At 38.5% G+C, this 15,899-nt stretch overlaps 1 protein-coding gene across 1 annotated transcript in view; it reads left to right on the plus strand.

The window, feature by feature from the left end:
• F2R (coagulation factor II thrombin receptor) overlaps nt 1–15,164 on the plus strand; it is a 28,392-nt gene extending 13,228 nt beyond the window's left edge. Inside the window, exons 4-5 of the mRNA XM_044680874.1 lie at nt 7,870–7,886; nt 13,961–15,164. Of these exons, the coding sequence (XP_044536809.1) occupies nt 7,870–7,886; nt 13,961–15,153 (1,210 nt within the window). The 3' untranslated portion in view covers nt 15,154–15,164. The remainder of the gene's footprint in view (nt 1–7,869; nt 7,887–13,960) is intronic.
• Nucleotides 15,165–15,899: the final 735 nt, after the last annotated feature.

The following is a 15,899-nucleotide window of genomic DNA, read 5'->3' on the forward strand; positions in this document are numbered from 1 at the left end:
CCACACTACAGCTTTGTTAGACTGTGCCCCTTGTGCCTGGGGGTGTTCAAAAGACACTAAGGCAGAAGGAGAGAACACTAAATGCTGTCCGGTCCTTCCTCCACCTACTAGAGGGGCCAGAACTGCTAGTCCTTTGCCTTGCCCAATTCTTCTGTGGCTTCATTATACTGCAAATATTCAATACAAATAAGCCAAAAATAAATATTAGTATAAGATGCACATACTACTTGGGGTATCCCAACGAGTTTCAAAAGTAAATCAAATAAAGTAAAACATTTCCAAGTTCTGAGTTGATTAAAGTTATTTTTGATAACCTTAAGCCTGATCTGTATATACTTTTACACAGAGAGCAGAAAATTTCTATAGCTAGAAAGATTTAATGCTCTGAGGACAAGTGAAAAGTATTTTCTTTGTGTCTTTCCTTCTTTGTTTCTTTCTCCTTCTTCCTTCCTTCCTTCTCATCCATTCTTCCCTCTTTTCCTTCCTTTCCCCCATCCCTTTTTTTGAGGGGGGAATCTATTTGGAGGGAGAAAGGAGTAAAGAAAATACTAACAAAAAAGATCCTGGGGGCAGCTAGGTGGCTCAGGGGATAGAAAACTAGGCTTACAGATGTAAATTCCTGGGTTCAAATCTGGCCTCAGATACTTCCTAGCTGTAGGACACTGGACAAGTCACTTAACCCCCAAACCCTAGTCCAAATCACTCTTCTGTCTTGGAACCAATATTCAGTAATGATTCTCAGACAGGTGAGGGTTTAAAAAAAAAAGAGAGAGAGATCCTGGGACACCGGTCTGAGGGTGATTGACAGTTAAACTACAGTATATCCTGGACAAATGTTATTTTCTTATGTTAATTAATTGTGCTTGTTAATTAGGGGGTAAACTCTGTTATGTCCATTCTGCTATAGAAGTATAAGTGTTGTCAATGCATTTTAAATCTGGCACTCCTGCTAAAAAGCACTTACCATCCCACCCAAGTTAGGCCTCCATTTTTTTGACAATAAAAACAAAAACTTAAAGAATTACAAAATTTTAAAAACCAATATTTTTTCCATTCCATCCTTTAACAACAATTTTCCACGTAACAATTCTACATATATATATATATATATATATATATTTTTTTTTTAAACCCTTAACTTCTGTGTATTGGCTCCTTGGTGGAAGAGTGGTAAGGGTGGGCAATGGGGGTCAAGTGACTTGCCCAGGGTCACACAGCTGGGAAGTGTCTGAGGCTGGATTTGAACCTAGGACCTTCTAGAGACCTCCTGTCTCTAGGCCTGACTCTCAATCCACTGAGCCACCCAGTTGCCCCCTTGGTGCATATATATTGAGCACTGTTATTTCCTCATTGTTTATACTGCATTTAATCAGGATGTAATGACCTTCCCTGTCTTTTTTAATCATATCTATTTTTACTTTGGCTTTGTCAGAAATCATAATAGCCACTCCTGCCTTCTTTTTCTCATTTGATGCCCAGAATATTTTGCTCAAGCCCTGAACCTTAAACTTTTATATGTCCACCCATCTCATATGTGTTTCTTGTAGACAACATATGGTAGGATTTTGGTTTCTAATCCACTCTGCTATTTGCTTCCGTTTTTTGGGAGAGTTCATCCCATTCACATTCAGAGTTATAAGCATCAGTTGTGCATTTGCTGACATTTTCGTTTCCTCCCTTATTCCTACCCCTTCTCCTTAAACTATTTCCTTTAAAACCGGTGGTTTGCTATTAAGACCCTATCCCTTATCCCCTCCCTTGACTAACTTCCCTTTCTACCCCCTCCCTTATTTTTCCCCCTCTTTTTGTTTTTAAAGGCCTTATGAATTCCCTCCCCCTTCTCCCTTTTTTTGACCTCCCCACTCCCCTGTTTCCCTTGATTTATCCCTTCTGACTTTCTCAGAAGGGTTAGATAGGAGTTTTATGTCCCAATGGATAGTATAGCTACTCTTCCCTCTCCGGGTTGATTACACTGAGAGTAAGGTTTGACTATTACCTCTTCATGCTCTCTTCCTCTCCTTCTTATAATAGTATTTGTCCCCTTTCCCTCCCATGCCCTCTTTGTGTGTACTATAATATCCTATTTTTCTTATTCACTCAAGTTTCTCTTGGTGTCCCCTGCTATTCACCCCCTCTTTCCCATCCCCCATGTCATCTTAGATTATTTAGTGTTCCACCCTCACCCTGTGAATTATTCTTCTGATTACTATAATAGTGAATACTATAATAGTGAATAGAGTTCACTACAGAGAATTATACATAACATTTCTCTACATAGGAATACAGATAATTAGATCTTACTGAGGCCCTTAAAAAGGCAAATTAAAAAATTATAAGTTTTCTTTCTTTCCCCTCTGTTTCTTATTTACCTTTTCGTGTTTCTCTCGATTTTTGTGGTTGGATATCAAACTTTCCATTTAGAGCTGGTCTTTTCTGTGCAAATACTTGGAATTCTTCAATTTTGTTGAATGCCCATACTTTCCCCTGGAAATATATAGTCAATTTTGATGGGTAGGTGATCCATGGTTGCAGGCCCAGCTCTCTTGCCTTTCTGAATATTGTATTCCAGGCCTTACGGTCTTTTAGCGTGGAGGCTGCCAGATCCTGTGTGATCCTGATTGGTGTTCCTTGATATTTGAATTGTCTCTTTCTGGCTTCTTGTAAGATTTTTTCTTTTGCTTGAAAGCTCTGGAATTTGGCAATTATATTTCTGACCATTTTCTTATCTGGGTCGAATGTAGTGGGTGTTCTATGAACCCTTTCAATGTCTATATTGCCCTCTTGTTGTAGGACTTCAGGGCAATTTTGCTGAATTATTTCTTTTAGTATGGAGTCCAGGTTTCTATTAATTTCTGGTTTTTCTGGAAGACCAATTATTCTCAAATTGTCTCTTCTAGGCCAGTTTTCTTGGTCTGTCACTCTCTCATTGAGATATTTCATATTTCCTTCTATTTTTTCGGTCTTTTGACTTTGTTTTATTTGTTCTTGTTGTCTTGAGAGATCATTAGCTTCTAATTGCTCAATTCTAGCCTATAGGGACTGGTTTTCAGCTATGATCTTTTGGTTTTCTTTTTCAATCTGGTTCAATTTGCTTATCAGTTCATTTGATTTCTGAGCCTCACTTTCCAATTGCAAGATTCTACCTTTTAAACTGTTATTTTCTTGCCAGATCTCTTCCATCTTCCTCAGAATCTCAGTTTTGAACTCTTCCATAGCTTGTGAGGAGTTTTCCTTATTTGAGGAGGGTCCGGATGCTTGTTTGTTCTCCTCCTCTGTTTGCTTGGTTGTCTGGATTTTCTCTGTGTAAAAGTTGTCGAGTGTTAAAGACTTCTTTTTCTTGTTGTTAATCTTTCTCTTCTGAACTTCCTGAGACTGGGTAGCCATCGTTAGCCTAGCAGCTTCTCAGCTTTATCCTCGCGCTTGGGGTCTGTCCGCGGTCTTTTGGCTCCTGAGGTCTGAGTTCTAGTTTTTTCCAAGGTCAAGCTCCCTGGTGGACCCCCTTGCTTGATCCTCTGCTGGAGGTTCCTTTACAAGTCTCAGGGCGCTGCTTCCACAGTCGTATACCCGTCTACGCTGGTTCCCCACTCAGGGTTTCAGAGCTTTAGCTCGTGGCTGTGTCTGCCTCCTCCAACGCCTCCGCTGCTCCCGCGCTCAGAGTTCGCATGCGTTCTTTGGCTTTTTGGGGTCCCAAATCTTGCTGCTCTCAGGAACAGGCCCTGGAGCTGCCAATGACTCAATGGGTGCCCCAAACTTGCTCTATTTCTTTTTAACTGGCTTCGGCGCTATAGGTGGTGTGTGTGGTAGGGGTGGGGGTTGGGGGGGTTGCTCAGCCCGCAATTTAGTGAGAGCTGTTTCACCCCTTTATAGCATGGAAATGTCCCGATTCCACATACCTTCCATGTTGCACCCTGTTGTGGGGTTCCTCCGTTCGTCTGGACTTGTTTTTATGTCCCCTTGAGGAGTCTTGTGTGTTTTGGTCAGGAGAGGTTAAGAGCTGCTTTTTACTCTGCTGCCATCTTAACCTGGATCCCCCAACAATTATGCTTTTAAGAGATTAAGTACTACATGATCCTGCAGGATCGAGAAGATGACCTTGTGAAAAAGTTCGCCAACTCTGGAGTCAGAGGACATAGGTTCATATCCAGTTTCTTCTGCTTTTATGTATCACCTTGCCCAAAACACTTAACCCTCCTAGGTCTGAATTTCCTCATGCATAGGAAGGATGGACTAGATGACCTCTGAGATCCTTCCATCTCCAGAGCCATGATCCATTGAGCTTGTCAGTACATATTATTGTATCAAAGCAACATTATGTTTTCTAATGAGTACCATGAGTCCCAACTCCAATACATAGTAGCTATTTTGTACATAAGATCAGATTTGAACTCATGCTTTCTTGATACCAGGTCCAGTGTTACATGTACTTTACTACCAGCTGCCTCAAGCACAGGCCCATACTTTAATCCTCTTGAGATTATCAGAAATCATAAAGCCTTGTGCTGTACTGATAAAGTAAATGATATAGTACTGTCATATTAAGAACCCAGGGTCAGTAACTTCAAGACCATGATACAACAATGAGAAAGGACTTTAATTAAATAAAAAAGGAACGTGGGTTGTTATTAACAAAAGAAAAACAGCAAAATGAAGTTAGTGGGACAAAAACAACCGGGGAAACTGTGTTTGTCATTTGAGAACCAACTGAAGGAAGCTTAAGTACATCACTACATCAAATGCAAAATAAGGAATTATTCTGGCCACCACAAACTTTTGAAGATTTTCTTCAATAATTATCCATATATCTACATCTATAGTTTAGAAGGTGTGCTAGGACATTATTTCCCTGATTTCTAACTTCTTTATTATAAAAATTAATGTTATTGTAAAGAATAATTGTTAAGGTGAACATATTTTTTGCTCACAACTTTTGCTCATAACAAGCTTTGAAGAAACCAGTGAAAATATTATTAACAACATTTTTAAAATGAGGAAAATGAGACAGAGAAAATGACTCTGTCACAACAACTAGGAAGAGTCAGAGTCAAGATCAAATTTAGGCCTTCTGATTCAAAGAACAAGCCATTTAGTAAGCTTGCCCATCATGTGCTAGACAGAGTATTAAGCACTAGAGATACAAAGAAAGAAAAAAAAATGGTCCCTTGCCCTAAAGAAGTTCACCTTAATGGGAGGGACGCAACACTACATTGGCTTTAAATTTTTTATAACTTTCATTTCCTTTGTTTTGTCCTGCTAACTTCTTTTTCTCCTTTCTTTTTGTCCATTTCGCCTGTCTAAGGGTTGGGTTACTTATTGGTATGTGCCCAAGATCATAATTTCCTCCATTGTTCTTGAAGAAAAAATTACGTAATTCTCCAACTTGGGTAATAAATTTACCTAGTCACATGACTGAATGAGTATCATGTAAGAGATGGGCATTTTCATTAGCATGACAGCAAGGTCTGAGAAATAATTCCATTGATTTATTTCAGAATTGAAACCACAAGCTTCTAGTCTCAAAAAAAAAACCTTAAAAGGATTGGTCACTTTCCATTTTTGTCAATTTTGCCAATCTGATGGACATGAAATATATGTTTAAAGCTACTTTAATTTGCATTTCCTTCATTATTAGTGATTTGGAACATTTTTTCTCATATAGTTATCTATAGTTTTTATTTCTTCTTTAGAAAACTCCCTGTTGCAAAATCTTTGACTTTGCATCAATTGGGGTTAAAGGCTTTTTACTAATTATCTATATCACAAATGCAATTGCAATTATTAAAGTTAATAATTACACACTTAAAAGATTAAGAACAACATGATCTTGTGTTCAGGGGTTGGAAGAAGCCTACAGATTTCTGTGGTTCTTCATAAAAAGCTCCTGTCTCTTCAAAAGTGTATGTGACCAACTTAAGGCTCACACTTCATACTTAGTACTTAGTTTCTAGTGACAAGTAGATGAGGCTTTTTCTGAGTTCGGCCTATGTGACTTAACTTGATATATATCTCCAATTTTCCTTTTGATAATTTGAAAAAATGTTTCTGTCTATTATTTTCTTCATCTTCTTCAACTTTCTTTTATAATTTGGAAAATTAAATTAATTACTTATTTATTTTTATATACATTTATAATCTAATCTTTTCACTATTTCCCTACTGCAATTGAACAGTAACAACAAAACACAAAAATGAAAACTTCATCTTAAAATACTTAGTTCCACTTTGGACATGCCTGAAAATGTATGTCTTTCTATGCATTTTAATCACTACTCTGGAAAAAGGCGAATGGCGTTTTCTCTTTAACCTTCTGGACTCCTGGTTTATCATTGTAGTGATCGGAGTTCTAAGTTTCCAAGTTGCTTTTCTCCTTAATCTTTTGATTGTATAAATTTTTCTAGTTCTTGCTCACTTTACTCACCATTAGTCCATAGAGGTCTTCCCAATTTCCGTTAAAACTGATCATTTTGTCATTTCTTATGACACAATAATATTCAATTATTTTCATATATCATAATTGGTTTAACTGTTCCCCCATAGGAGGACATGCCCCTTAGTTACCTTTTCTTGGCTACCATCAAAAGAGTTTCTATAAGCATTTTTATACAATTATGTCCTTACCCTCTTTCTTTGATCTCTTTGCGGTATAGTAATTTTATGGTCCTTTATTTCTTCATCTTTTTTTCCCCTCTTGATAGCTAGATAGAAGTTTTAACTATAGAAAAGTGTTGAACAAAATTAACTAGTTCTCCTTTACTGGAAAGTGACCTGACCAGAAACTGAAGCTTCTGCTTGTGTGTTGATCCACAGAGTTTAAGTCCAAAAGAAAAGAATCACACTGTACCAGAATTGAGAATGATTCCTTGTGGGAAGCCAATGAGTCATAAATTTAAAAATGGGAACTTGAAAGATCATCCAGCTTACCCCTCAGCTTCTAGGCAAGATACCATCTAAGTCAGAAAGATTGTTGCCTACCCCACTATTCACACACACACACACACACTCTCACACACTCTCACACACTCCCTCTCTCTCAAGAAATGGGTTTCATAATCTCTTACAAAACGAATTAAATAATACTTTTCAGAAGTGCAGTTGAAATTCTAGCCAGAATTTTGAGAACTTGTTTTGGGATTTAGAATTCTTGCTGTTAAGAAATAGCTTGACAACAGGCAAAAAAAAAAAAAACAAAAAAAACTACGGGCAAGATTTATTTAATGCATAAGATATTCTCCTGCATAAAACTCTAATAAAAAAATTTTTCCAGTTAAAAAAAAAGGAAATAGCTTGACAAGAAAAGTATCGATAATAAAGAAAACTTTTAGCAACTCTTTTTTTTCCTACTTGACGTTTAAAATAACTTAGAATGGCCCTCTTAATTAGGTATGTACAAAGAGAGATACTGAACTGTAACTTAACCTTTAGACTTAAAGGCCTTGGGCTGGTTTGTGAAGCCTTGTATAGCTTGTATTGACTTGTTCTCCCCTAACTGCCTTTATATATGACTTGCTGATCTTTATATTGAGCCCTCAGCCACGAGGAAAGGGAACATCTTGGGCAAATATTTAATCAAGAGATTTTGAATCCTTCTTAGAAACTAGAGAATAGTTATATATAAATAGCAAATTGTTTTAATGGTATTATGTTTCTGTTGTAAATGCTCCAACTTCAAGGAAACCTGGCCCAGAGAAGTCTTCTTTAAGAATAAATTCTTGTAGAAAATGTCTTTGAAAATAAAATATTTGTACTGGCTATTGACAAAGTACTAAATGTAGAATAAAAGTTGGTGACAGCAGTTTTCTAGATCTGGCAATAGTGTCCAGGAAGCTTAATTACAATTATTGAGCTGTTTTGAATTTTTTTTTTCTTAAACAGTGTATGGATTAGTGCATGTGAGTATACTGTTACGTGGGTGTTGGTGTATGCATGTGATTACATATGGCTCTTCCAAAAGCTGTTAGTTTGGCCAGGATCCCAGACATAACGGAAAGACAAATTTGATGTCTTGTGTCTTATTACACTCTAGTGTCTACCCAAGTGAGTCATTTTTATTTTGTTGTATCATCATGGAATTAAAGTTCCAGCTTTCATTCATCCTGCTGATACAGACTCATCCTGCCCCCCTCAGTAATCTTAGACTTTAGGGCAACAGAACATGATGTGAGCCCTCATAAACCATAAACATGGTCAGAGGGAAGAGGAAGTCTAGAAGGTACAAGTCAAAATGGAGTGAATGGCTTTTTTAAAGGCATGGAAGTTTAGTTTTAGTTTTGCTGCTATGAAGCTAAAAGTTAATTCACAATTTTCACTGTTTCTGACATGCTTGATAAATACTTAATAAATCAATATAATAATAACAAAATAATATCAAACTAATATATATATGCCTCATAACACTTTGAAAAAATATTTATGGATGATGAAAGAGAAATATTCAATATGAATGAATTAATAAATTAATTTGTTAATAAATTAAAGCATTTAGTCAGTGCTACTTTGTGCCAGGCACCTTGCTAAGCATAGGGGATAAAAATACAAAAAAGCGAAGACAGTGCCTACCCTCATTCTAATACGGAGAGAAGATAACACATCTAGGGAAGTAGTGGCCAGGGTTGTGGTTTAGAAAATTATAGGGAAGGAGAGTAGAGCTATAGGGGAGTATATTCATATATCCTTCCCAGGAGCAGTGACTTAGTTGATTTGACTGTAGTTTCAGAAGTATAAAAGGGAGGATCTAGGTGGCACAGTGGATCAAGCGCTGGGCTTGAAATCAGGAAAAGTCATCTTCATGAGTTCAAATCCAGCCTGTGACTATGGGCAAGTCACTTAGCCTATTTACCCCAGTTTTTCTTCTGTAAAATGAACAGGAGAAGGAGATGGAAAACCACTCTAGTATCATTGCCATGAAAACCCCAAATGGGGTCATGAAGAGTTGGACATGACCAAAATGACTGAATGGCAGCAACAACAGCATGGTAATTGTCAAGGAGATGTTTAGGGAGAGTAGTATAACTGGAGGTCAGTCCTAGATATAGGGGGTGCTTGATGCAATCACTGACTGGATCCCTAAGGGAAGAGTATAGGAGATAAGGATTAAGTCCTGCAGGGCTGGGTCTCTGGTCCAGGCAGCAGGATGACTTGTAAACAGATATCAGGGGCATGAAGTAAAGATAGAGCTTCACAACTGGTAGTGTACAAAAAGTTGAGTCAAAAAGTGGAAAGTATGAGAGTGTGTAAAAGGAGAAAAATCAAAGATATCATTTCTCTTACCTCATCTTCAAGACAGACAACAAATCAGAGAAACAGTTTTCTCTCTCCCCAGACAAACTTACCACAGACTTCTCACTTCTGAACAGTCATTTGTACCTGAGAATGAAATGACCTACTTTAATTTAGTTTGGGGGGCCTAGTGGCATATCAGCTCTCTTGGATCTATATAATCAACTCCCTAGTCTATCTCCTGAGCTCTGGCCAGATATCAAATAAGCCTCATAGCTTTTAACATGCCCCAAACTGAAGTTATCTCCTCTCCCCAAAAGTAATTTATATTTTGAGTTTTTCTGTTTCTGTTGAGGATACCCATCATCATTCCAGCTACCCAGGTTTACAGCCTCGGTCATTCCACATCCCTCTCATTCTTTCACCCCAGATCTCCAATCAGTTCTTAATTTTTTTGTTTTAAAACCCTTACTTTCTGTCTAAGAATCAATACTAAGTATTGGTTCCAAGGCAGAAGAGTAGTAATGGCTAGGGAATGGGGGTTAGGTGACTTGCCCAGGGTCACACAGCTAGGAAGTGTTTTGAGACCAGATTGAATCCAAGACCTCTCTGGAGCCCTATCCACTTAGCTACCTAGCTGCCCTTAATCAGAAGTTCATTTTTTTAAGTTAATTTATTTGTTTGTCACATGAAAATACCTAAATAACTCCCTCTCTCCCATTAGAGAAGATATCATTTGACAAAAAAAAAAAAATATATATATATACATATATATATATATATGTATGTATGTATGTATATCTAAAACTATGTCTTGCTTGTTTGTGTTTTACCAGTTCTTTCTCAGGAGGTGAGCATATATGTCATACTTCAAACACTATTTCTGTTGCTATATATAACATTCTCTTGGTTCTGCTTGTTTCACTGTTCACTTCATGTTGGTCTTTCCACATTTTTCCAAAATTAGACTGCTCACTATTTCTTTTTTTTTCTTTTTTTTTTTTATTTTAAACCCTTAACTTCTGTGTATTGACTTATAGGTGGAAGATTGGTAAGGGTGGGCAATGGGGGTCAAGTGACTTGCCCAGGGTCACACAGCTGGGAAGTGGCTGAGGCCGGGTTTGAACCTAGGACCTCCTGTCTCTAGGCCTGGCTGTCAATCCACTGAGCTACCCAGCTGCCCCCTGCTCACTATTTCTTACAGTGCAGTAGTATTGCATCACAATTATATGCCACAACATGTTAAGCCATTCCCAATTGATGGGCATCCCTTCAGTTTTTAGTTCTCTAATCGATAATTCTTAATGGGAGTAAATGGAAGAGGTACGTTCGTTGATTTCGAGAGATTTGTGAACTTGGATGGGAAAAATATTAATCTTCATTTTCACAAACGTCTAAGTGAAAAGTACCATTTTCTTCATTAAAAATACAGACAACAATCTGTCATGGCCCATAAGGTTTACCAGATCTCCAAAGGGCTTCATGACACAAAAAGAGATAAGAAAGGGGGCAGCTGGGTAGCTCAGTGGATTGAAAGCCAGGCCTAGAGACGGGAGGTCCTGGGTTCAAATCTGGCCTCAGACACTTCCCAGCTGTGTGACCCTGGGCAAGTCACTTGACCCCCATTGCCTACCCTTAACACTCTTCTGCCTTTGAGCCAATACACAGTATTGACTCCAAGACAGAAGGTAAGGGTTTAAAAAAAAGAAAAAAAAAAGATAAGAAACCCTGGCCTAGATGATCTCTAAGATCCCTGCCAGCCCTGCACTTCTGTGATCTTGCAGCTGTCCATGATGACCACATGGGCTGCTGAGAAAGGAGAATGGAGATGCCTTTGAGGTGATTCTGGAAGAGACTGTGGCAGGCATATTAGAGGCATATTATAGGGGCTGTGTTTTAGAACTTACCCCCTCAAGTTCAATAAGAAGGCATCTCAAATTTCATGCCAAATAGACAAAGAAAGCACAATATGAGGAGAAAATATTTCAGAACAGATAATCTAGTATACTTCAATCATTGAAAGAGCCCTAAATTGCCATTTGGTACATCTGACTTATACTTGACTCTTCATAACTAAATCTCTAACTTTAGAGATATATGGGCTTTCTGAGTTGTTTTTATCTCAGAAATGTTTTTATCTCTTAATGGAAGAAAATGGTACTTTTCATTTAGAGGTTTGTGAAAATGAAGATTAATATTTTTCCCATCCAAGTTCACAAGTCAGTCAATCAACATACATTTTTTAAGGTTTCTCTTTATTTTAATTTAATAACAAATTTACACATAAGTTTTACAAATTTGTGTGATTCGTGTTGTCTCCTTCCCTTCTTCTCTTACCCTTCCTGGAGTTGACAAGCAATTCAATCTAGGCTAGACATCAACATGCATTTATTAAGAATCTCCTATGTTGGGAGCTGTTGGGTATCTCAGTGGATTGAGAGCCAGGCACAGAGATGGGAGGTCCTGGGTTCAAATCTGACCTCAGATACTTCCTAGCTGTGTGACCCTGGGCAAGTCACTTAACCCCCATTGCCTAGTCATTTACCACTCTTTTGCCTTAGAACCAATACACAGTATTGATTCTATGATGAAAGGTAAGAGTTTAAAAAAAAAAAAAAAAGAATCTCCTGTGTACCAGATACTGTACTAAGTCCTGGATAGACAAATTAAAGTAAGAGATAGTCCCTGCTGTTACAGAGCCCTTAGTCTAATGGAGGAGACAGCATGCAACCAACTATGTACAAAGAAAGTATACACAGGATGAATTGGAGATGATCAAGAGAGGGAAGGCACAGATATTAAGTTGTTCTTGTTCAGTCATTTCAGTAGTATTTATCTCTTTGGAACCACATTTGGAGTTTGCTTGGCAAAGATACTAGAGCAATTTACCATTTCCTTCTCCAGCCGATTTTACAGATGAAGAAATTGAGGCAAACAGGGGTAAGTGACTTGCCCAGGGTCACATAGCTAAGTAAGTATCTGCAGCTGGATTTTAACTCAGGTCTTCCTGACTCTCTATCCACTCTGCCACATAGCTACCCTCACAGATATTAAGGGGGATCAAGAAAGATTTCCTATAGAAGATGAGACAGCTAAGTCTTGAAGGAAACTTGAGAGGGCAGAAGATGGAGATGAGGAGGGAGGTCATTCCTTTAAACAAGGGGGAAAGTGAGTGAAAATAAATGGTCAGAGTATCTTGTGAAGAACAGCAAGGAGACAAGTTTTGTTGGATTGCAGAATGTGTAAAGGCAAGTAATGTGTAAAGACAGTTAGAAAGGACAAGGACACTAGAGGATTATATATTTGATCCTGAAGGTGAAAAGAAGACATTGGAGTTTATTGAATAAGGAGTTAATGTGGTCAGTCCCACGCTTCAGGTTTAATAGCTTAGTGAAGAAAGCACTAGAATGGGAAAAGACCAACTAGGAGGCTATTTCAATAGCCCAGGTAAGAGGTGATTAGGACCTGGACCAGAGTTATGGCCGTGTCAGATACTGGGGTATATATAAGAGATGTTGTTAAAGTAGAAACAATAAGAATTGGCAAGGGATTGGCTATGGGGGGGGAAAGGTAAACAAGAGTAGGACTTGATAATGGCATCTTGATTATTAGTCTTCATGAATAGTTGGATTCTGATGCAGGAAAATCAGAAAGAAGGTGTAGGGGTCAGTAGAGAAGGAAAGATCATGAGTTTGGTTTTAGACATGTTGAGTTTAAGATGTCTATGGGGCAGCCTGTTCAAGATATCTAATAGGCAATTGGAGATGTGAAACTGGAGGTCACGACTGAATGGCAGATCTGGGAATCACTAGCATGGAGATAATAATTGCATCCATGATGGCAATGAAACTAGTTACCTATTTCACAAAGTAGTTTTGAGCATAGCAGAATCATAGAATATTGATTCTGGTATGGATCTTAGAGTTAATTGCCAACCACCTAATTTCATAGGTTAGAAATTGAGGTTCAAACGATTTTAAATGAGATCATTTGTGAAAGTCTTTGAAGGAAGGAGGGAAAAAAATGTTAAGAGTACTTTTGTGGGGGCAGCTGGGTAGCTCAGTGGATTGAGAGCCAGGCCTGGAGACAGGAGATCCTAGGTTCAAATCTGGCCTCATACTTACCAGCTATGTGACCCTGGGCAAGTCACTTGACCCCCATTGCCTAGCCCTTACCATTCTTCTGCCTTGGAGCCAATACACAGTATTGACTCCAAGATGGAAGGTAAGGGTTTAGGGGGAAAAAAAAGAGTACTTTGGGACAGTTAAGTGGCAAACTGGATAGAGCACCAAGCTTGAACTGGGTTCAAATCTGTTCTCAGACACTTTCTAATTACGTAACCCCTGACAAGTCTTACTTAGCCTTGTTTACCTAACCCTTGCTCTTCTGTATTGGAATTGTTACTAGGACAAAAAATAAGGGTCTTTAAAAAAAAAAAGAGTACTTTATAAATGTGAGGCAGTGTTATTATCTATGTCACTAGAGCTTTGGGGGCCAGTTTAAATCTTTTTCCTTATATCATCGTCTGGTCTGAACTCTCCCAGGCATTTACAACACAGGACTTGTAAAAGGAAAGAGGGGTACAATTTATATTAAATTCACCCAGTATCATATTATGTTGCCTCTTAAGTAATTAGGACTTATACTCAACCTTTCTTAATGATATATCAGATATAAACAAAAATGAATGCTTTCATACTTTCTCCTCTAATCTCTAATATCTTGTCTTTTCCTTCCTTATCTTCAGTCTCTGTGGAACAGAATGCTACCATGGGCCCAAGGACCTTTATTTTCAGGCGTCTTCCTGACGACTTTGAACTACTTCCATCTGGAGAAGAGGATCAAGAAATCGTTCCTGAAAACCAGCCAGCCTCCATCAATAAGACATATCCTTTTCGGAAGCAACAGCCACAACATCTGTCTGAAGATGCTTCCAGATATCTGACTGGCTCCTGGTTGACTCTCTTTGTTCCTTCAGTTTATACTGTAGTATTTATCCTAAGTCTGCCTCTAAATATCATCGCCATCATCGTGTTCCTTGTGAAGATGAAGATCAAGAAGCCAGCCGTGGTATACATGCTACACCTGGCTGCCGCAGATGTCCTGTTTGCAAGCGTGCTGCCCTTTAAGATAACGTACTACTTTTCTGGAAGCGATTGGGCATTTGGGTCTGGAATGTGTCGCTTCGTCACTGCGGCTTTCTACTGTAACATGTACGCTTCGATCATGCTGATGACAGCCATAAGCGTGGATCGCTTCCTGGCTGTAGTCTATCCGATCCAGTCTCTCTCCTGGCGCACACTGGGCCGCGCTTCGTTCATCTGTCTGGCCATCTGGGCCGTCGCCATCGGGGGTATCATCCCTCTTGTCATCAAAGAACAAACTAAAGAGATCCCCTGGCTAAATATAACCACCTGTCATGATGTCTTAAACCAAGATCTGCTTGAGGGGTATTTTGTTCATTACTTCCTAGCCTTCTCTTCGCTTTTCTTTTTTGTACCATTAATCATTTCTACCGTCTGTTACGTGTCCATCATCCGGTGTCTTAGCTCTTCTTCAATTGCCAACCCAAGCAAGAAGACCCGGGCCTTACTTTTGTCTGCAGCTGTGTTCTGTATTTTTATCATTTGCTTTGGACCCACAAATGTCTTTCTGATCACCCATTACTCATCACTAATTTATAGTACCGCAACAGAGAAAATCTACTTTATCTATCTTCTCTGCGTGTGCATCAGCAGCATAAGCTGTTGCATTGACCCCTTGATTTATTACTATGCTTCTTCTGATTGCCAGAGATATCTCCGCAATCTCTTATGCTGCAGAGAAAGCTCTGATCCAAGCAGTTTCAATAGCAGTGGCCAACTGATGACCAGGGCTAGTAAAATGGATACTTGCTCCACTAACATGAGTAACAGCATATACAAAAAGTTGCTTACTTAGCACGTGTTTGTATTTTAAAGTTGTATTTTTAAAAAAATAATCGGGGGACAGCTGGGTAGCTCAGTGAATTGAGAGCCAAGCCTAGAGATGGGAGGTCCTAGGTTCAAATCTGGCCTCAGACACTTCCTAGCTGTGTGACCCTGAACAAGTCACTTGACCCCCATTGCCTAGCTCTTACCGCTCTTCTGCCTTAGAACCACTACACAGTATTGATTCTATGACAGAAGGTAAGGGGTTTAAAAAATAATTATAATAATCAACTAGCAGATTTGAAATTCTATTTAGCACCTGTCAAAAAATATTAATCTCACTAACTAAAAGAGCAGGTGACTTGTAATGCAACCTTATTAACTATAGACACTGAGCATAGATGTTTGATAAAAGTTTTTTCGCTAAAGATAACATAGGCATTAATGATGGTGTGATTGAAGGAGAGTATTTGCAAGCAAAGTTGAATGGTACAAAGAAGCTGTCTCTTTGGCACATTTGCAGTGCTCTATACAATAGATACATTTTTCCTTTTCTTTCTTGATTTGGACCAAATGACATGCCAACATCCCTTCCAACTCTAAAATTCTATGACTATATTATATAAAAAATAACTTCTGTGGCTGAAAATTCTGTATGTGAGTTGGTCTAGATAAGGTGTTTTGGATATGTAGTCTTGATCAACTCAGAGTGACCAACTGACAATGCAGCCATTTCTTTAATAATAACAGCTTTAGAGAGATAGCAGAGGCTCGTGC

This window comes from Gracilinanus agilis, chromosome 1 (assembly GCF_016433145.1).
Source record: "Gracilinanus agilis isolate LMUSP501 chromosome 1, AgileGrace, whole genome shotgun sequence".
Lineage (NCBI taxonomy): Eukaryota > Metazoa > Chordata > Mammalia > Didelphimorphia > Didelphidae > Gracilinanus > Gracilinanus agilis.